Source organism: Pelodiscus sinensis, chromosome 4 (genome assembly GCF_052426305.1).
Source record: "Pelodiscus sinensis isolate ZL-2025 chromosome 4, ASM5242630v1, whole genome shotgun sequence".
Taxonomy (NCBI): Eukaryota; Metazoa; Chordata; order Testudines; family Trionychidae; genus Pelodiscus; species Pelodiscus sinensis.
In genome coordinates this window covers 98565923-98588365 of record NC_143055.1, presented here as the reverse complement: position 1 = coordinate 98588365, position 22443 = coordinate 98565923, and the positions used below count along the sequence as shown (strand labels likewise).

At 43.1% G+C, this 22443-nt stretch overlaps 1 protein-coding gene across 5 annotated transcripts in view; it reads left to right on the top strand.

The window, feature by feature from the left end:
- AFG2A (AAA ATPase AFG2A) overlaps positions 1 to 22443 on the top strand; it is a 291912-nt gene that overhangs the window by 86940 nt on the left and 182529 nt on the right. For all 5 annotated transcript variants that reach the window (XM_075929851.2, XM_075929850.2, XM_075929853.2 and 2 more), the window contains exon 14: positions 13889 to 14015. In XM_075929851.2, the coding sequence (XP_075785966.2) occupies positions 13889 to 14015 (127 nt within the window). The remainder of the gene's footprint in view (positions 1 to 13888; positions 14016 to 22443) is intronic.

Here is a 22443-nt window from a genome sequence, read left to right as displayed (position 1 = left end):
GAAGAGTAACATGCATTTTATAGAGTCTTTTATTTAGTATGAATGTATCCTTCTACAAACCCTTTTCACAGAGACTCCAGTGCGTGGTTCCTTTCCCTTTTTCCTGGGTTACTTTGCTAACTACTCCAAGTAACGGATAGAGAAGACGCATACACAGAGGAAAAGTCAGATGTTCATGAAGCCAAAAATTTAATCCAAGCCCTGGATTATGTGATTTGCCCACGTTCTGTCCTTTTGAGTGGCCTGTTGTCATGGAAAATGGAATGACTAGGATGCATTACAGTGGATACTGAAAGTCAGTCAGTCCTGTTCCTGGACAGATGCATCTCTGCGAAGTGGGTTTTTGCCCACGAAAGCTTATGCCCAAATAAATTAGTCTTTAAGGTGTCACAGGACTCTTTGTTATTTTTGTGGATACAGACTAACATGGCTACCGCTCTGATACTATATTCCTTGCTTATTTTAGTGTTTGTTATACATTGTTTTTTGATTGGCCAAAATCTTAAATTGTTTAACTTGCAGGGATTTACTTTACAAATGATCAGTTATAGGCTTTTCTATAGAGTCTATCACATTAATACATAAACAGTGGTCTTACTTCACTGTTGGCCTAATTGACAAACTTCAGTTGAATTGTGCCTGCATATGTCAGATGTAAATTTGGCTCAATGTTTCTAAAAGATAATTAGTGTTTCAGTAATAATTACAGCATACCTAATTTTCTATGTTTCTGAGTGAGGATGGTATAGGAATCCATGTTCCTTCTATATTTTACCATGTATGTGCTGAATACATTTTTATCTGCACCAAAGAATCTGCAGATATGCACCATCAGTACAAATACATGCTGCCAGCTGTGGGCACTCTGCTGATCTCTCCGGGGTGGCATCTGAATCTCTCTGGGGTGGTTGTCCAAGTGCACTGTTTACAGGGAATACTTATCTCTGAAGCACATTTTCCCATTTCTAAAATGGTGGTAATGTTTACCTTGAAGGAATAATCAATGGATGCATGTAAAACAGGTGTCAATTTATTGTATTTGCTTAAATGAATGTGATGGCCTATGATTGTAACACCAGTAATGTTACTCAAGATCAAGAGATGTTTATTCAAGTCCCATCAGTGCTTAAAGAAAAAAAGGCTCAATTGTAAAATAAAGATCTCAGACATTTTAAAAGTCATTTTTCTTAGCAAATGTCTTTATTTTTATTGTGAAAGATTACTATTATTTGGTTAGATGATATTATTTATTATTTATTACTGCTGCTGCTGCTGCTGCTGCTGCTAATGCTACTGGAGTAGAATTTTCTTTTAATACTGTACTGTGGAAAACCTTGACCTGCCAAAGCCATATTTCATCAAAATTTGTGAGGGAAGGAAATAAAACAGTGTGACAGTTAATTACGATCATGGCAGTTGGACTGAAAAGACTGACTTGGCAGGTGCTTCTTGCTGACAGTTTAGCCCTACAAAGCCCTGACAGAAATGTCAGACTCAATAAAATCTTTCAGACTGTGTGAGTGGAGTGATTTTGCAGTGGGAGTGTGCTGGCAGGGGGCTTTGGTATTTTAGGAACCCTTTACCCTCAGTAGCTTATAGAGAAGTTCACAATCCTGGTCTGTTTGAGCAGATATTAATTTTTTGATACCAACTATTTGGTTATGTCAATGAGTTTTACATTTTTGTCAGTGTTAAATTATTTCCTTAGAGTTCCAGTAAAAGAAGTAATTTGAGATACCGTGTTTTCCAGGAAGATTTTTAAAGCTCATACCTTTCGTTTTTTATTATAACATTTTTTACATGAAAAGACTCAATCTTTATGTAGGTCTACTCTAATATTAGATGGTACATAAAGTGGGCCACATGTCTCCCCTCTCACCCTACCCCACCCCAAATAAAAGAAAGAAAAAACTCATGGGAGTCTTTTTCCTTAAAGATTACCCCACAGCATCCTGTTGGGTAGAGGGGTTCACTTATCCTTTGTGAAGTCTGTGAGGTGTGTCCCCTAACCTGGCTATCTCAATAAATTCAGAGTCATCTGTGCTGAGATGCTATCCTTGCCCATGGCAGGCCTTTCCAACCTTTCCTTGGCTTCTCAGCAGTGCATCTCTGAGAGTGACCTACGTATTACATAGTCATAGTGTTCAAAACCTGGCATGGTCAGCTCACCGGTTTATACTTCACAGGTAGATGTGTTGAATTCCATGTTTTACTGTGAGACTTTAGTGCCCTGCCTGCTTTTTATGAATATTAAGATTCATGGCATACCTTGTAGGAGTCTTGCATTTTCTTGGAGTCCCCTTACACTGTTTTGTAATATTCCAGGTGTCCCTTGGACTGCCACCCACCTCTTCTCTCCAAAAGGCTAATTTCATGGCGCTTTATACTTATTTGGCCAAATCCTTCTCACCTTACCCTTATTATCCTAAGTAGGACTATTCATATGAGTAAAATGAGAAGGATTAGACGCATGGGTGGTGAATTTAGATGATAGGAAGTGGACACCACATGAAAACATAAATTAGTCACTTGAACTTCATTTGATTGATCGGAAAGGTGTCAGCTGTGGGTCTGAGCACAGATCTGAGACTAGGAACTACTGTCTTCTAATCTTAGTTCATCAGACACTTCTGTATCATGGCCAAGTTGCTTAAATTCTTCCACCTGTGAAACAGGTACCATATGGATATACTTCATGGTTGTATTATGAGGGTTAATTGGTTAATGTTATATGGCATTATTATAAATACTAGGCGGTACTATTCTTTAGTTATAAATACATTTTTTTCTCTTAGGTTTACTTTTTTGTCCAGTGAGCTGTGTTATGCTTTCTATTATCAGCCAACTGCAAGTATCATTTACTGTGGCCCTGAATCTGTTTTCTTTGAAGTCAGTTGCAGCACTATCTTCTGCAGGAGCAGCATTGACCCTTTGTGTGCACAATAGGAAGCAGTCATTGTTTAGTCATTTTTCTGCAAAGTTGAACAGCAAAGTTACTGTTGCTGAAATCAGTTGAGCATGCCCATGATATGGGGTCTGCTTAGTCCTCCTGCTGATTTTCAAGTGTGTAGTAGAGTTTGGCATTATGTGGCAGCTCGAGGATACTGTATTTAAACCATATAAGAGGAAACGGGGAACTTCATAATTCTTATAAGTATCTTCTTTGGGTAATTAAAGCATTATTTTGAGGGAGTAAGCAGGTTCTTGGTTTGATTTTAATCTAACAGACACTGGTAAAACTTTATCTTGATTTCTTGGAATTTACCTTTATTGAGCAATCCTTGTCTTCTGCCTTCTTATGCCCTACACTATGTTCCTGATTCTGCAGCTTGATTTGTGCTGGACTCCTGCACTAAGAGCTCCATTGAGGTTGACCGAGTTCTGTGCAGGTCAGCTGCAGAACCTGATCAATTTCCGGATCAGAGCCAAAATAAATTTGAGTCAAAATTTATATATGCTGTGTTCTGCAGAACTACTTGGCTGCGTCTAGACTGGCAAGATTTTGCGCAAATACTTTTAACTGAAACGTTTTTCCGGTAAAAGTATTTGCGCAAGAGAGCATCTACACTGGCACGGATGCTTTTGCGCAAAAGACATCTTTTGCACAAAAGCATCCATGCCCAGTGTAGACGCTCTCTTGTGCAAGAAAGCTCCGATGGCCATTTTAGCCATCGGGCTTTCTTGCGCAAGAAATTAACTTGGCTATCTACACTGGCCCTCTTGCGCAAGTATTCTTGCGTCAGAGGGCTTATCGCTGAGCGGGAGCATCAGAGTATTTGCGCAAGAACCACTGATTTTGTACAGTACAAGGTCAGTGTTCTTGCGCAAATACTCGCGGCCAGTGTAGACAGGCGGCAAGATTTTGCGCAAAAGCGCTTGCTTTTGTGCAAAATCTTGCCAGTCTAGACGCAGCCCTTATTTTTACAACAGTCCTGCATACACTTCTAAGATGAAGGGTCTGGCTGTGATTTCATTATGAATGCTTGTTTACAGATTTCATTCATGAGCCGAACCTTTAACATTTCATTTAGGGGGAAATTTATTTTTAAATCTGTTCAGCAGTTTAAGTGGAAAAAAAATGACCAAAAATGGCTTTTTTCCCCTAGTTATTCACTCTTGGAAGTGATTGTCTACTTGAGAAGGTGATAAATGATTAGCATGTCACTTATGGAGCATAATGCCAAATGCACCTGGTGCTGTACAGTGGGTTAGATGCATCAAAAAAGTACAGTCTATAATGTCTTGACATTGGGGAAAAAAAACCTGTTGGAGTAAGCAACCTTCTTTTTCTCCAGTGGTAGTACTTTTAACTACAACGGGGGTGTTAAATTATTTTAAGCTATGGTGTTGAACAACACCTACATACACCCTATCACATAAAGTAAACTCCTCCACTTGAATTTCAGCTCATGTATATGATGCTGGGTGTACCTTCCCAAATGATTTCTTTCCTTCACCCAAGAAGTCACTCTTAAAGCACGTTGGGCATTGGTTTAAAGATGGCCAGATGTAACACCCATTGAATTCAGACAGTCACTAATTTAAATGGCATTGGATCAGGCTCCAGGATCTGGGAAGGGAAAGGTGAACTGAGGTTAGCCCCTTGTTCATCATAGTATAAGGAATGTCATATGGGACTCTGCGACTATGTACACCACATACTGAGCAGCATATGTGCAGCTCTGATTGTCAGATATAGATAGCAGTGGTTAATTTTAACACGGATGCAATATAAAATACACCTAAGAGTTTGACTTCAGAATGCACATGGGAAATGGATCTTTCACTGTTATTGACACCTAGAATCTTAGGTCTTACAGTAGTGTTATTAATATACAAATAGTTTCACATGGTGTACTTTGGAATTCAGGGAATTTGTGTTACTGGTAAAGACATGCACTCACGTGCTCTTGGAAACCATTGGGTTACCTGTAGAGTTATTTATACTTTAGTGGGAGTAAGGGTGGCAGTAAGTGTTTTTTTAAAGTGCTATGCTTTGAGATTATTGTAAATGTGTAGAAAGTGGGTTAAAGAGGAGCTGGCAAAAAATTAATCTGTATACAGAAAGCAAGACCCAAACTGATGGTAATGCTTAGTACTTACCTATTGCTTTACATTTTTCAGAGCACTGTAAAAAGATGAATCTTATTTCATATTTCTAAAAAGAATTGTGTAATTTTATTTTCATGACATTTCAAATTATTTAAAATTCTCAGGCAGGAATGAAGCAGCTAGATTCCTCTTATCCTCTTTTTTTCAGTTTGGTTTTCTGGGAATTTGTGGTGAGACTTTAGCACACGTGCATGCTGTCTCGCTTTCTGTCTGTCTGTCACTCCCCCCCAAACTTTATTTTTGACTGCCTTCATTCTCAGTCAGTTTGTTGACAGGAAATGAGTCTGTACCAGTACGTGCTTTTTGAGCACTATTTCTGTGTAGTTGTGATGATGACATCAATGTGTGGAAGTCAGGTGGGGGGCGGGACAGGGAGTCTGCTTGGCTTGCCGTTGGTTTTGGCAATGTAGGATTGGAAGGCTAATCATAATTTGTTTTTCTGACGGCTGTATACATCAGAAGTCCAGGCAGCCTTAATGAACATTGCCTGCATTAATTTGAAACCCTTTCTGGGAGAGCATGGGAAAATGGGAAATGAATATTTGTATGTCATCCTTCAGATTAACAGTTTATGCAGCACTGGAGCTCTTCCGAGCACATGGTGATGACGACAGCTCTGGAGCAGCTGGTGAAGAAATCTCTACTATAAATGTCTGCCTGTCTGCATTTTTACAGGATATCCTGTTAAGCCAAATGAGTTTATTTACTTTAGAATATAGGCTAAATATGACGCACAATATGACAACCTAGTTCCACATGTACATACAAGCATGGGGATTCAAATCTGATGTCTGTGTATCATAGATTGCAGGCAATTTATTTTCAGATGTTTTATTACTTTTTTTTTCAGCCATGTGTCTTAACTATGAAATATTTTCCTCTGCTTGTAGCATATTTCCTGTGTGATGCCAAATAATAAAAAGGCCACATTTCTTCATTGGGATCTGCTGTCTTGGGCTGTTGTGTTGGTCTGGTGCCAAATTCCATTAACTTCAGTGGGGCTCTGCATGGATGTTGGAGTTCATACTGTTGGATTAGTGTGCATGATTTGGTTGGGGAAGAGGAGAAGTGAGAGTATGTTCTTAAGCTTTATGTACACGTACATGTAGTTTATAATTTAACTTTTCTTTTCACTCTTTGTAAATATTTGGGGGTTTTGCCATCAGTGAGATTAACTGAGATGCTGTTCAGTTACTTTGCAAGTTCAACCTGTTGTTTATACTTGGGATGACCATTGTCTCCACAGTGAAACCTGCAACATAGATTCATATCAAGAGGGATCCAGTTCCCTTCCCCCCCCCCAAAACATCCATGCCTGCTATTTTTACATCCCCTCCCCCAAATATTGCCCTCTCTCCTAATAACTTCTGGTGTCAGGCCATTTTCATGTACAATTTTCATATAGGCCCTGGTCATGTAGAAACGTTCATGCACAATTGTATGCCTCTAAATAGTCCTGCAAGTGAGATATTAAGTTCATATATAAGTCTTTTCAGGATAGGAGGCTTTACTACCTATTAAGACTGGCTTATTTTCCAAAAAGTTGATTCTATTATAAAGATCCATTTATATTGAAAAATGTATTACGCTTCTGTAGACAATATTTTACCACATTCAGCTTGATTTAAATCAATAGGGCTGTGACCCCTGGGTATGTTAAAAGTGCACTCATTTCATTGGAGAATTTCTAACACTGCTGCAACACATCAAAAAAGCTGGATAAAAAAACAAGTCCCTTCTCTAAGACTTCTTAGCAATCCCCTTGACCTACTCTATTATTGTGTTAGGCAACATTTATTGAACCTGGAGGAAGACATCTTCTAGATTCTGGATATCAAAAGTTAAAAATTGATTATTTTCCCTTGAAATTTATGGAAACAGCAAAATCACTAACTATTTTATGAGCTCTGATCTCTCTGACTCTAAAGCATTTAGCAAGAACTGTTCTTGAATAGAGCATCAATAGCAGTGGTTCATTGGCACACATGCAGCATAAGGATTCAGACATGCAGAAAGACTAAGGACATGCAGAAATTAGAAGTTGCCAAAGAAAAGAGATTAAAATCAGCATTGCCGGGAAGGTGTTTTAAAATAATGGAGAATAATTTTTAAAAATATATTGGAAAGTGACCCTTAAAACACAGGGGGTATGTCTACACTACCACCCTAGTTCGAACTTGGGTGGTAATGTAGGCATACCGCACTTGCAAATGAAGCCCGGGATTTGAATTTCCTGGGCTTCATTTGCATAAGCCGGCCGGCGCCATTTTTAAATGCCGGCTTGTTCGAACCCCGTGCCGCGCGGCTACACGTGGCACGGGCTAGATAGTTCGAATTAGCAAGCCATTCCGCACTATCTAGCCCGTGCCGCGTGTAGCCGCGCGGCACGGGGTTCGAACAAGCCGGCATTTAAAAATGGCGCCGGCCGGCTTATGCAAATGAAGCCCGGGAAATTCAAATCCCGGGCTTCATTTGCAAGTGCGGTATGCCTAGTTCGAACTAGGGTGGTAGTGTAGACATACCCAGGGAGACATAGTGGCATAATGTTATGAAGAAATGTAAGTAGTTTGTAGGGTGCAATCCTGCTATGGCAACGGGGCTGATCCAGGATGATTTACAGTGTCTTTTACATCATTGGTGGCGAAATCTGATTTGATGACCATCTGGGGATATGTCTACAGAAGGGTTTTTTTTTTCAGAAAAATGGCCGTTTTTCCGAAAAAACTTAAATTACGTCCACACTGCAATTGTGTTCTTTCAAAAGAAAATCAAAAGAACAGAGGGGTTTTTTCCAACAGCGGTAATCCTCTTTCTATGAGGAAGAATGCCTTTTTCGAAAGAGCTCTTTCAGAAAAAGGTGTGTGTGGATGGGGAAGAGGGTTTTCTATTGAGAGAAGAGGCCTCCAGGAAAAAGCATAGGTTCCCTGGTGGCCACTCCATCCAAAATAATCACAACTCTATAGTTCCTGTCTCCTGATCCCTCTTAAAGCTGCAGGCACCCTGGACAAGCCTTGTGGCAGGAAGCCGGCCTGGGAGCAGCACCCTGAGCGTGCGGCTCTCTCTTCCACAGGCACTTCCAGCATGTCCCAGCCTCAAGCCTCCCGAGACCCCCCCTGACCCTCACAGGGAGCAACCCCAGGGCTCCCAGGACCCACCCAGGGGGACCAAGAGTTGGGCACCCTCCTGGTCTGGAGCAGAGATCCTTGAGCTGTGGGGCAAGGAGGAGATACTGCAGGGATCTCTGCTCCAAGTAGAGTAAAGCCGACATATATGGCTGGATAGCCGATTCCCTGGCGGAGCGCAGACACCCACCCCAGACATTAGAACACGTCCGGATTAAGATCAAAGAGCTCTGACAAAGATACATGAAGCCCATAGAGCACAGCACCCAATACCTGCCCCTACTAGCATCAGTCCAGCCGTCATGGTGGACTCCGGCCTCGACATGCCCATCGTCGCCCAGCCAGAGGTCACGGCAGAGGAGCAGGAGGAGGACCAGGGACAGCAGCAGGAGGAGGAGGAGACAGATGACACGGCCACTGTCACGCTCTCCTTAGAGCCAGTTCCCATGAGCCAAGACGTCTCTCAGGCCTCCTTTGATGCCGGGGAGTGATCTTCAGGTGAGTGCTCTCGGTTTGTCACACAGACAGGATGGGGGAGATAGGTGCAGAGGGGGAGGGGTGCAAGCGCTGCTTGGGCTGGACATTGTGCTGCAGTCTGTGCACATGAAACCACATGCAGTGCTAGTGTGTGCCAGGCGGACTCAGCAGGCATCCCCTGAGCACGCCTGGGATCCTACTTCCATGCTTAGGGAGGCCACACGCACGTCTGGCCCGACACCCACCCACCACCTGCCAGGGCTGGAAACAGCCTAGCCACAAGGGTGCAGGCATGGCCCCAGACACCCCAGGGAGTGCTGCACACAGGCATGCCTGCTCATGTGAAGGAGCATCCGCTCCCATGGGCAGCGCTGCAAGGCTCAGGTGTGTGTTCGGGCACCAGGGAGGGCCGGGGTGCTCCCGGCAACTCTGACACCCGTGGGGGGGATCCCACTGTTGCTGGACACTTCCCTTGCCTGCTTGTCCATGGGCTGGGGGGAGGGAAATAGGCATCATAGTCCCCTGGGCACCTCGGGACTCCTGTGAGGCAGGGCCTATTGTGAAGGCCACACATGGCCTTGCTCCCGGGACATCCCCCTCCTCTGGCCTGAGGAGTGTTGGTCACTTCTCATGGAGGAGGGCATGGCCTAAAGTACAGTGTCGACAAGGATGACTGAAACAAAAGATAGGACTGTGTAGCACTTTAAAGACTAACAAGATGGTTTAATAGGTGATAAACTTTCGTGGGCCAGACCCACTTCCTCAGATCAAATTGTGGAAGAAAATTGTAATGACCATATATACCAAAGGGATACAATCAAAGAAAGTGAACACACATAAAATTGACAAATCAGATTTTAGAACAGAAGGGGGATGAGGGGAGGAGGTCTGTTCTAAAATCTGATTTGTCAATTTTATGTGTGTTCACTTTTTTTGATTGTATCCCTTTGGTATATGTGGTCATGCCAATTTTCTTCCACAATTTGATCTGAGGAAGTGGGTCTGGCCCACAAAAGCTCATCACCTAATAAACTATCTTGTTAGTCTTTAAAGTGCTGCATAGTCCTGTCTTTTTTGTTTCAGCTAGACCAGACTAACATGGCTACATCTCTATTACTATTCTACATGGATGACTGACCACCTCTACCTGTTTTTATTCTCCCCAGCCGGACCAGTCGGGAGTGAGGGGCGAGCCACACCACCCGAGCCGGCTGCCAGAGCCTGGGGGACCCGAAAGTGCTCCAGGGTCCAGGAAAACCTGATGCAGCAGCATGTCAGTGTCCTGCACGACATGCAGCAGACCCTGGCTCAAAAGATCGGGGAGGACGCAGAGTGGCAGAACCCCATGTGAGACAAACTCATGTAGCGGCGCAATAGCATGTGTGCCATCATGAGGGAAATGATGGCACACCTGGCTGCTGTCATTGCTCCTGCCTACCACCCTCCTGCCAACCTGCTATGCCCATTCCTCCCCCCATCCCTTCCACCCACCAAGTGATGCCTCTGCTTCCTCCTCAAGCAATGCCCATGGCCCCTCCCCCCCTGCCATCCCTGACCGTGCTCCAGCCCCCTATGGTCCCAGAACCCACCCAACCCTAAGTCCGATGAGGTCCCCCATCTGAGGTGGCAGATCCAGCTGCCTCCCATGTCACTCTGAGCCCCCCCCCCTCCCCTTCCAGGTTATTAGCTTCTCCTCCCCCTCCCCCTTTTTAAAAGACAAATACAAACTTCCTTATGTTCAAAACCAAAGAAGTGTCTTTATTGAGAGGTCAGGGAAGGGGAGAAGGGAGGGATTGTGGTGGGAAAGGGATAGTGTAGCAAGCCGGAGGCCCTGCGGAGAGTTACTCGGGTTCTTGAGAGAAACTCTCTCTCAGGGCCATCCAGATTCGCACCCCATCCTGATGTGCCTGGAGGATGGCAGCTGTCCATGATTGCTCAAAGGGTCTCTCTCGTGGCCAGCCTCGGCCTCTGCCCCCCACCACTGGAGGAAGTCCTCCCCCATCCTCTCCACAATGTTGTGGAGGACATAACATACTGACACCACCTCAGGGATGTTGTGCTCCCCCATGTCCAGGAGCGTCAGGAGGCACCTGAACCACGCCTTGAGGCGGCCGAAGGTACACTCCCCCTGGATCCTGGCGTGGTTCAGGTGGGCATTATATTGGTCCCTGCTGGGGTCCGGATGGCTGGTATAAGACTTCATTAGCCACGGCATCAAGGGGTAGGCCGTGTGCCCCACGATGCACAGTGGAATCTGCATGTCCCCAATCGCAAAGTCCCGGATGGGGAAGAATGTGCCCTTCTCTAGCTTCCTGTAGTGGCTAGAGTGCTGTGCCCGACCACATTATAAAAATGTCCGTGAACTGTCCACGGTGATTGACAAAAAGCCTGCAGCACCATAGAAAAGTAGCCCTTGTGGTTAATGTACAGGGCTGCTCCATGTTGAGGAGTGCGGATTGGGATGTGGGTCCATCACTTGCTCCCCCGCAGTTTGGGAATCCCAGGGCAACAAATCTGGTCACGATCAGATCCAGGTCTGCCAGGCGGATGACCCTGCGCAGCAGGATGGAGTTGATTGGCCCTCACCACCTACAGAAGGAGACAAGCAAACACACAAAAGAGAGAATGAGAGCTTGAGCACTTGGCTGCCCCCCCTCCTGTCCTTAAACACCCAGGAGCCACACCCTATGATGCCAACCTCCCAGCAGCAGGGCTGTGTGAGGGAGGAATGGCACAACTCCCCAGGGACGGGGCTTGCCCCCACTCCCACTCCATCCCCCCACCCCCAACCTCCCTCTCCCTCTTTCCCTAGGCTCCCCCCCTCATCCCCCCCAAAATGCAGGGACTGTAGCCCAAGAGTGCCTTACCTCCATGAGGAGGGCCCTGATGGTGGACTTCCCCATGCTGAATTGGTTGGAGATATACCTATCTCATAGAGGTGGAAGGGACTATGAGAGGTCATTGAGTCCAGTCCCCTTCCCACACAGCAGGACCAAGTATCATCCCTGACAGAATTACCCCAGATCCCTAAATGGCCTGAACTCACAACCCTGGGTTTAGCAGGCCAATGCTCAAATCGCTGAGCTATCCCTCCCCACTGACTGGTAACTGTCTGGGGTGGCAAGCTTCACAATCACTGTCTGGACTTGCTTCTCCAGGGGATGGCAGGTGGGTGTCGTGTCGTTGGAGGGAAGGGGCAAACCAGGCGCACAGCTCCAAAAAAGTGGCCTTCTGCATGTGGAAGTTTTGGAGCCACTGCTGTCGTCCCACCGCTCCATGACCAGCCAGTCCCACCAGTCAGAACTGGTGTCCACCCTCTAGAAACGCCTCTCCACTGAGGGTTGTGGTGGCAAGAGCGTTGCTCCCGCACCCAGGGAGAGGGTCCCAAGAATGAGCTCGGGGTCAAGCTTGGTCTGGACCGGGAAGGCAGCCGGCACAAAGTGCTACAGAAACTGCAGCATGGCTGTGTGGGGCCATCGCATGCTCAGGGGCAGCTCCGGCTCCATGGCACAAAGGAGAAAGCTGTGGCGTCCAAAGAACCACATCACGCACAGCTAGAGCTTTGCTGTCCCTCGAAGAGGTAGGCAGACACGCAGCAGAAGCAGAGAAACGGCTGTCCAGGGGAGTCCCTTTAAGCGCGTGTCTCTGCTAGACTCTGACGCCAGCACTTGGAAGCAACTGGTGACCTAAAGCCCTGCCTGAAGTGGTTCCAGGTGGCCTTTTATGCTAGAGTCCAATCAGTCTGGACAGTATCTTTCGAAAAAGCAGATGCACTTTGGCAGTATGGACGCGTTTTTTCGGAAGTTTTTTCAGAAGATCTGTTCTGGAAAAGCTTCTTCCAAAAGAAGCTTGCAGTCTAGACGTAGCTTGAATTTTAGCCTGTCTAAAGAGAAGGCCGTAATTCTATTATTTAAATTCTGTTAAAGGTCAGTAAGATTTTCTTTACACTGTTTGGCTTTACCCCTTTCTTTCCTCCCCCACCTGTTTAAACTTCTCAACTCTACTTACAGCAGTTGTTCAGCAGAGGGAGCTTTTGGAATAAAGCTGTAGATTGTCTTTGCCTTCAGGAGATTAAGTATCTTGCTTTCGCTCCATAGAAAATCTTACCCATCTCAGAAGCCAAGAGTTCAAAGTCTTGTCCCAAACTTGTGAATCTGTAGGCATAGCTTTGCTTCTATTCAGACGGGCTAGGGTGTTTTAAAAACAACAGCAGCAGCAACAACACATTTTAATAATATCACAACCTTTATTTAAGTAATCAGTTTGTTTCTTTACTTTGATTTATGCACCATAAATCTTCTATGTACATACATTTACTTGGGCAGAAGGCAGTTGGCTAACTTTACAGTTAGCCCGATATAGTGTAGCAAGCTTTAAAAATCAGAAGCTATAATGAAAATGCCAAATGACTTTTTAACAACATTTCCTTCACTGGTATTTAAGAATTTTGCCATTAATTTTAGTGCCACTAGAATCAGTTCCCAAACTTTTTCAACTGCATAAAATATTTTATACTTCTGTTTTGGGTTTTAATGTATTGGGGATTTCAAAACTTGACTTGTATCTTTCAAGACTTGTATCTTCCTCCTTCTTTTTTCCTTCTCTTTATAACATCTGGAGAAACAGATGGATGAATTATAAAGGCAGGAAATGCTTTTATGAGTTAATTGGCTAGCACTCAAATTGGTCTTATTTGATGGAGATTGAAGAAGGGAAAATATAGTGGAACATTGCAAAATGCAGAAGTACTTGTACTCTATACTGCATTGGGTGGCATAAGCAATCACCTGGGCAGTGGTAGGAACTGAAGTTTTGTCTGTTTAGTTAGGAAGCCAAGTGAATCCAGTAGTTCCCACCTTAGAAATATTTACACTAAATTATTTATATTGTGTGAAAATCTTGTCTAGTCTATAATGACAAGATAGTAAGTGACAAGCCCAGCTATTTCTATGAATACTGAAAAATCTTTTGGAGGGCTAATTCTGGAATATTGCCCTGACTAGTTTCCGTGATTGATGTTATTTTTTATTTCAGGTACTGAAGGTGAAAGTGGAAAATGAGAAAGTTGTTCAATAAAATGTCAGTTTTGTCGTGTTTTTTACAGAAGAATAAATCCTTTCTCATTAGATTATGATCAAGGATGGGAAAACTAATGTAGTGCCATTTTTGTTAATTAGGTCTTCAGGTGCTGGGAATGTAGCAGATCGTGTCTTGGCTCAGCTGTTAACGGAAATGGATGGGATAGAACAGTTAAAGGACGTGACAATTTTGGCAGCTACAAACCGACCGGATATGATCGACAAGGTAAGAATAGTTGCATTGTGGTATATACTAGTCTCTTGTGAAAACCGGCTCTGGAATAATTTGTTTCTCTTTCAGTGCTTTCATAATTTTCTAGTCCATTTTCTATTTAAGGTGTTTGAAAATAAAGACAAAAGGAGGAGGAAAGGATTATGTCTGCATTTCCTTTTTTTTGTTACATGAGGCTTAGTGAAAAACTGCAACATCCTGAAGTATCAGTTTTCTGAAAAAGTCTTTTTCTTTTAATCCGGCTCACAGGATGTGTGGAACATTTCTGCAGAACCACTTGTGTCTATTTTGCTTCTATAGTGTTTATTTATGAAGGAGTTTGCTGGACTGCTGGTTTCATTAGTTATTTCCTTTTAAAATATTTAGTAACTCAATGCTGCTAATTCAGTCCATTTCCAGTCATAGCAGTTCCAGATGTAAAACATTACAATTTCTCTTTAGATTCTAAGGCAATTATATCTGGATAATAATTACACTCCATGGAACATTTTGAAAAACTTTAATCTGTAACTTATTGCAAACCCTTTGCCTCCCCCCCACCCAAAAAAAACCCTCCACAATTCTCTGCAAATCTTAAAACACTTCAAAGCCATGTTTTCTTGTCAGAAAAAGTTTGTACTACTTTTCTCTGAGAAGCATGTCTAAGGGTACATCTAGACTACAGGGTTTTGTCGACAGATACTGTTGACAAAGCTTCTGTCGACAAAGAGCATCTAGACTACATTCAGTTCTGTTGACAAAGCAAGCTGCTTTGTCGACAAAACCCTGTAGTCTAGACACAACCCTACATGCAATAACACCTTCTGTCGACAGAACTCTGTCGACAGAAGGCGTTATGCCTTGTAAAATGGGGTTTACCAGCGTCGACAAAACTGCTGAGTTCTGTCGACGTTATGTCGACAGAACTCAGCGGTAGTGTAGATGCAGGTATAGTTTTGTCGACAAAAGTCCACTTTTGTCGACAAAACTCTGTAGTCTAGACACACCCTAAGTGTGGGCCTTTACTTGAGGAATTCTTTACTTGTTTGTCTTTGGCTCCAGAAAAACACTAGCTTCTATCACTTGGGTCCAAAAGATGTACAATTGATGGCAGTTATCATTAAGGCTTTTTTATGCACTTTGTGTATAAGCCACTAGGGCAGAACTGGTTAGGAATTTCCCCTCAAATTTCAACTGAAAATGTCATTTCTAATTGAAATGATCTGCTAGAATGTTTTGATTCTTGCCAAAATTTTTCATTTTTCTGTTGAGAAAAATCTAACCTGAATATTTCATCTGGGATAAGATGAATGAGTTGAAGAATTCTGATTTGGGTCAGTTTACTAGTATTTTGTGTCCACCTGAACAAAAAAGTTAAAGTTTGGGTGTCTCACAGCCCCATTTCCCTCTATGGGCCAGACTCGCTGACTGGACTGCTATTACGCAACATTGGTTTCTTTCTGTTTGAGAAAATTAAAAAAAAAATGAAATATTGGAATTTCCTCTGAGGTAAAAATCCCAGTTTTTGACCAGATCGCCATTCAGAATTGCATAGTTCTGCACAAACACACTTACTATAAAATTACATTAGTCAGAACTCATCCTTGAAATGTCTCCTCTAGCAGCTAGCTATCAAACCCAATAGGCAGCTACAAACCTGGAATATTAATAGCTGTGCACAACTTCTGTTGCTAGCAGTGCTGCAGTCGCGCCTTCTGCTGCAACAGCGACCATTGTCATGTAGACAAGAGGGTTTTAAACTTAACCTGCTGGTTTTGTTCTAATGTCTTTACCGCATGTGAACATCACAGTATGTAGTGCTGGTTTAATTTAGTTTTCAGCTGCTGCAGAGCCAGCAGTAAGAGAAGAAAATATACTGCAAAAGATAGGATATTTTACAATCCCTGACTTCCCTCAGTTTTGCCATTTCCAGCAAAATCTGCAAAATAGATGGTTCCAATGAACAAAACACTATGTAACCTGTAGTAGAAACTACTGTGCAATGTTGTATATATATGGGTGTTTGGGAGAAGAATTCTGTTTCCTTATATCTCCAATGAAATCTCATATATAGATCCTGTTTAGCTAAGATTAGAATCGGGTGACAAGAATTTCCCTCTTAGAGAGGGAAAGGGTTTTCAGCTGATATAATTTAAATGCCAGGGTTGCTGTTAACTATTAGCTTCTCTTCTTTTAACCTGTGTAATTTGGGTGCCTGCTTCTACTGCTATCTCTTGCCCAGTGAAAATGCCTTAAAGTTCTTGATTTTGCCAGTAGATAACAGAGGGAACACATGCCTATTAAGTTATAGTTTGTTCTGAATTGAAAAGCTTTCTGACTGACTTACAAAATTTAAAATGAGAAATGGAAAAGACTAATTTTCTTCTTACTTTATTTTTAAATACAAATTATGCTTCTCCTATCTCCTTTTATTGCTGATTTTTTACTGAGCTGGAGCATTGTTATGTATTAATTATTACTGGTCTGGACAAAAAGAGAGACAAGGGAAGCAGTAAGAAAGAAAAAAACCATATTTTAAAACTTTTGAAAATGATTTTATTTTCCTTTCCAAGGTAAGAAAGTCTTTTGAAAAGTCTATTATGTAGATGGGTATACATTAGAAACTTGCCAGTCCACACTCACTGCAGGAGGAGAGAGACTAAGTGCAGCTTACTGATGTTTGAGAACCAGTGAATCAGTGTGGGGCTGTTTGTAAACTGGAAGGTGCAATTTCCAGCATAGGTAAGCATACCCATGCTAGCTCTGAATCTCTGATCAAGCTAGCACTCAAAAAATTGCAGTGTAGCAGCTGTTGCCCAGGCGGTGAGATGCACTAGCCATCCTGAGTACAATCCTATCTGAAATCCTAGGCACACTGTTAACCATGTAGCCACTGTCACATTGCTATTTCTAGTGCATTAGTTTGATCAAAGCGCAGATATGCCAACTTGGAAATTATTCCTCCAGCTCTAATGTGTGCATCATGCTTCCTACAAGCCAAATAGGTTGCACCATTATGCTCTCTACTCCAAGAGTTAGAGATGCCTACATTACAGTGGTTTCTGTTTCTCTTCATTGAAAGGGAAAAGAGAGAAGGTGAATACCATAAGAATGCCATTAATCTGAGTTTCGGTAAGCTAATATCTGGAATATCTTGAAATGTGGGTTTCTGGTTTACGTTACGATTCGGCAGTTTCCTTATACTGCAGAATTTTAAAATATGAATGAATGTAATGTTTTAAAATATTAATTAGTGTGATCACATATTTCCAGTCAATATATGGTCATGAGGGGGGACGCTTACCTGGCTTGGCACCCTGCTGCAGCAGGGAAAGCCTCCAGGGAGCATGTTCTTGTTCCTTGGGGGCGCGGGGAGAACTCAGTTCCTTCTCCCCCTCCCCCGCACCCATGTAGCAGGGAACCCAGCGCAGCTGCAATACCAGGCCAGGCTTCCCGCTGGCAGGGCGCGGGGGACAGGGGGAGTAGAAACTCCAAATGTCCCTGCCAGATTAAACTCTGCCAGTTCCTCAGCAGGCTGGGGAGGGGCACAGGGGAGAGAGAGCAGCAGAGCATGGGGGGCAGCAGAGCCCGAGCGCGCCGCAGGCGAGGGGGAAAGCAGAGCCCTAGTGTGCCCCAAGGAGGGGACAGCAGAGCCCGAACGCACCCCAGGTGGGGATGTGGGGTGGCAGAGCCTAAGCCGGGTTCCCTGCAGACGGCAATTTTAAAACGCCAAGGTCCAGGAGCGGCTCCTCAGCTCTGGCCACCCCACCCCCTCCCAGCAGCAGTGGCCACTACAAAAGCAGCCACCTGCACATGTGGAGGAGGAGGAGGCTGCGCAGCACCGGAGGCCCCGTGGAACAGGGGTTGTCCTGCGGGCTAGGGAGGAGGCAGCCACAGTGGGAGAGCAGGGGGCAGGGGAGCAGAATTTTTTGGGGGAACCCTGAGTTCCACTTTGCGGAACCCCGGGGTTCGACAGAGCACTGTTTGGGAAAAGCTGCCCCAGGGAAAAATTGTTGAGCAAAAAAAAAGGAGGCTTGCTCCTTTAAGGGCTGCCATTTTGAATTCTATTCTCTCTGCGGCACACCTCTGACTGTCTCGCGGTACATCGGTGCGCCGCGGAACATGCTTTAAGAAACGCTGCTTTAGTGTGTGTTCCTTATTTCCTATAAAAAGCTGTACGTACAATTCACATCTGTGTTGCAGGAATTGAGGGATATAGCAAATGGTATCAGAGGTTATATTCTTAGGTTTGTAAACACTGTAAAGTTGGGAAAGTGTTTGTGATGTCTAAATGTATTAATTTACAAAAACAGTAAACCTAAATCCAGCATATTCCTGTTATGTAGTTTTTTAAAATTAATATACAGTTTATGGTCTTCTCCTATAATTTGAGAGAAACTTTTGAGAATCTAGAGTGCAAGTAAGTGGAAGATTATTTTTCCTCTGTCTAATTCAGGCTTTGCTGTCATTGTAAGTTTAGATGTAAGTGCTCTCTGTTATCTGTGCGTATTTTCAGCCATCCATTTAACTGTAATCTTGGTTGGTTCTTGTGACATACATTTATTAATTTTAATTATTTATGGGACTATTACCATGGTACCTAAGCACTGTTGCCAATAAAAAGCCCCCTACATTTAAGATTGTGTGAGACATTTTAGCCAGCTTGATTTCTCATTCACTTCTCATGTGCTGATGCTAAGGATATTCTGAGGTGGTTGCTATTTTCCTCAAAGAATATATCTTATTTTATGTACTTTTATTCCTGTATTTTTTCCTGTCTAATACAAATTGCTCTTCCGATACTCACACATGTGATGGGAACAAGATGTTCAGAACATCTATTGAAGGTGCTGATGAAACAAAACACTCCTATGAGTAAATAATAATAATAATAATAAAATCCTTCCTGTTATGCAACAAATAAGTTGAGTTTTTACCATCTGTGGTGTCTGGGGAACAGCTGTGGGAATAGAACTGATGAGCTAGAGGTACAAGTATGGGAAATGATTTTAATTCGTGCTGATTTTTCTAGGCTCTGGGAGTAATTTTTTGGGGCCTGAAACATTTTGGGACCTTGTGTACTCTTATTCAAGCTAAAATTAAATGTTTTAAACAGGCTTATAATTGAGTGTGCACATTCTTTCCAGAGTGCTCTCTACCAAATTTCCTTGGAAGGTACCCATGTCTTTTTCCTCTTTGGTATTCACTAATTTAAACCAACTTGCTTGTGTGTCACTCAGCGTAACCAAGGTTTTAGTATGTGGATCTTAATTCTTGGTGAGAATGGTGGGTTGCTATCATTGTTACATGTCCTATGCAAATATCTTCTTCCTCTTGAGCTGTATTTCAATCTCCATTAGCAAGGGAAAGCTGAAGCAAGAGGCTGTTAGATCCATGAGGAATTCAGTGAGTATTTTAGCACAGGAAGTGAAATGTGTGTAGCTGAGAAATCAAATAGTTTTGCCTCCTGCTGGGTCAAATTTGAATGTCAAACACATTAGATCTGATGTAAAACACAAGGCGTTGAATGAAGTGATGGTCTGTGGTTCAGGATGGCACCCTGGGGCTTTTAACAGCCTTACTCCTCCTTATCCCGGAGTGCAGAAAAGTTGCATCCTCCAGTGTGCTATTTGCATAAGAATGACAGGATGTGATGGGACAAATGAAGATTAATGAGATGATGTGATGTCAGCGTGGCCTATTGTTTTTAGATTAATGATGATCTGGATTTCTTCAGCGTTGAGAGGCTTTAGAGCAATATAAAAACGAAATAGTAGTGATACACAAATAATACAATGAGTGCCAGAGAACTGGGGGTTTATACAGGCTTTTAAAAAATACAATGAACAGGCTAAGGTTTTATATGCTTACATGTCTTATATGCTGCTGTGTGCTACGCAGTGGAACATTTCCCCCCTTTTTTGTATTTTTATTTAGTCCTCCATTTTTTTTTAAATTCAAAATAACAGGAACAGATTATTCTTTGGAGTAGCTCTGTTGATTTCAGTAGCTTTACCACAAAAGATGAATTTGAGTCATCTACTTAAAATAATAGTAGTACATAAACCCTGTGGATGCTATCCTCTGATGTTGAACAAAATAAAACTGCAGCATATGCTGTTCTCATAAACTGCCAACAGTGCGGAAATGGAATGAAACTCTTTCCTTACCAAACCTGCTTGATCTTGCTTGGTTTCGGAGGGTCCTTTTTGGTCAGAAGGTTCCTACAGTGGTTTAGAAAGTTGGTCTGACCCTCGAAACGTTGATCACTTAGTAGCTATGGGACACCTCTAATTCAAAGTGGTTTATTTTGATGAAAAAAATGCATTATATGGCGGTTTGGCAGAATCAGTAAAGAAATTCTAATTTCTGGCCTGCAGCAAAAGAAAAATAGTCTTTCGTCTTTAGAAACTTCAAAGTTCTGCCTTTCTGTAGGCTTATGGAAGAAATTCAAATATTTAGGTTTGCAGTTTTATGAGTTAAAGGAAATAAAGAATCTTGCATATTCATTAGTTATTGTCTATATGTGGGTTATTAAAGCAGGTGATACTGTAACATGTAAGCATGTTTACCAGTCAGATTTGCTGGCATAAATTACAATTCCTAGTGCAGTATTCTCATTTATTTATGCATTTGCCTATTTGGTGACTTTAAGCCTGCCTTGTACTCTTCATCTTGATCATACACTAGTGTCTCAGTTATGTAATGGCTTTAACATGATAGGGTTACAGTTGCCCTGGTTGCAAAGATAAGTTGAGCTGGGCTTTGTACTTTGTGTGTTCTAGTCTTTGCGCTCCCTAATTTCATGGGGATGGAATCATAAAGGAGGTCAGCTTTCATTTAAAATAAAACGAATTCTTCCAGTCCTATTCTTTGCAGAGAGAGCTCTGAAAGCAGAATGCAAACCAATTGCTAAGGTTGAAACGAGGAAGAAATTATACTTCTGTAGGATTCTGGGGGAATCTAAAAATGTGTCCTAATGATGCCCTCGCACACAGATTGGAGTGAAGGATAGGCTCTGTTGGCTAGTGCCTAGGAGCCTGCCTCTTACTGTGATGTGACTACATCAGAATGGAAACTTATTTATTTATTTTCTAAAGATATGTTTCTAGACTTCATGATCATGATGAAAGTCTTGATGAAAACACAAGCCAAGTATATCTGATGCAGCAAGGCCTCCTCTGAGCCTGGAAAATAACTCAGAGCCACTGGCTACATCTTATGGAACAGTAATAAGCAGGGTTTGACAAACCACTGCGAAATCTACTCGCTAGCCCTGCACTGTGCATGTGCCAGACCTGCATGCGCACGCCACCGGTGAACGGGGCGACCGGCTGAAATCTACTCACCACGGGCGAGTAGATTCATTGATTTGTCGAGCCTAGTAATAAGACCCTTGCTTGGGCGTCCTTCAGCACCAGCAATGCAAGAAATTAATTCTGTATGGAGGACGTAGGGACAAGTCTGTTCAGGCCTCCATTAAAGCAGATACATTCTGGCTATTGAGATTAGTACCGCAGGTGTTCCCTTATTCTGTCTCCCTCTCCCTTCTACTCCCTTTCTTTTGGGGGTAAAAAGGAATTCCTGCTGCTGCTGCTGCTACTCCTCCTGTATGGCTGTTGGTACGTGGGGAGGATCCTTACTGCTGCTCCTGGATGTCAAGGTAAGGGCACTGACAGTCTCTCCTAGTGATTAGAGACATAACCTGACCTGAGAAGTAGGAATTAATAAATGGGTAGGAGTTAGGCCGGGAGGGGAGGAGGCAGAACAGGGCAGCAAGAGCAGACTGCAGCAGGATGGGAACGAGGGAGGTACAGGAATGATTGCATGGTGCCGCATGGGTTTTTTTTTAAAATAAATTATACAGAATTTCTTTGAAGATAAGATTGTTCTGGAGCATATAATAAAGTTTAAGAAAATGAAGCTCTAGGAAGAGACATCAAAATACATGCTGTGGAAGAGAGTATCAAATATTTTAAAAAAAAATCTTGGCACTCTCACAAATTCCTCTCTCTTCTCTGTGCTCCCATTTGCTTTCTGTGGTATTTGTTTTGGTCATTGTGTTGTATCTGACAGCCAGCAACCATTAGTAGCACTATACTCTGAGAAGTGGATGTTTCTTAAGAGGTGTCACATTGCTATGGTTAATGATGGCTGTTGATTTATTTATATGGCACAGAGTGTGCCAAGATTATCTGTAGAATTAAAACTGCAGGAGTGGAAGAAGTGTTTAAAGTTGTTTCAGAAAAACAGTCTGCCATACTTGAAATGAGTGGCAATTTGGGGAAATATAGGGTCACCCCATATGCCCATGAATACAGGTTAGACTTCCCTGCTCTGGCACCCTCGGGACCCGAGTGGTCCCAGATGAGGGAATTTGCCAGATCAGGTAAGGTCCCCTGTCACCCCTGGGCTTTCAGCTGCTGGCCTTCCTGCCCTGGGG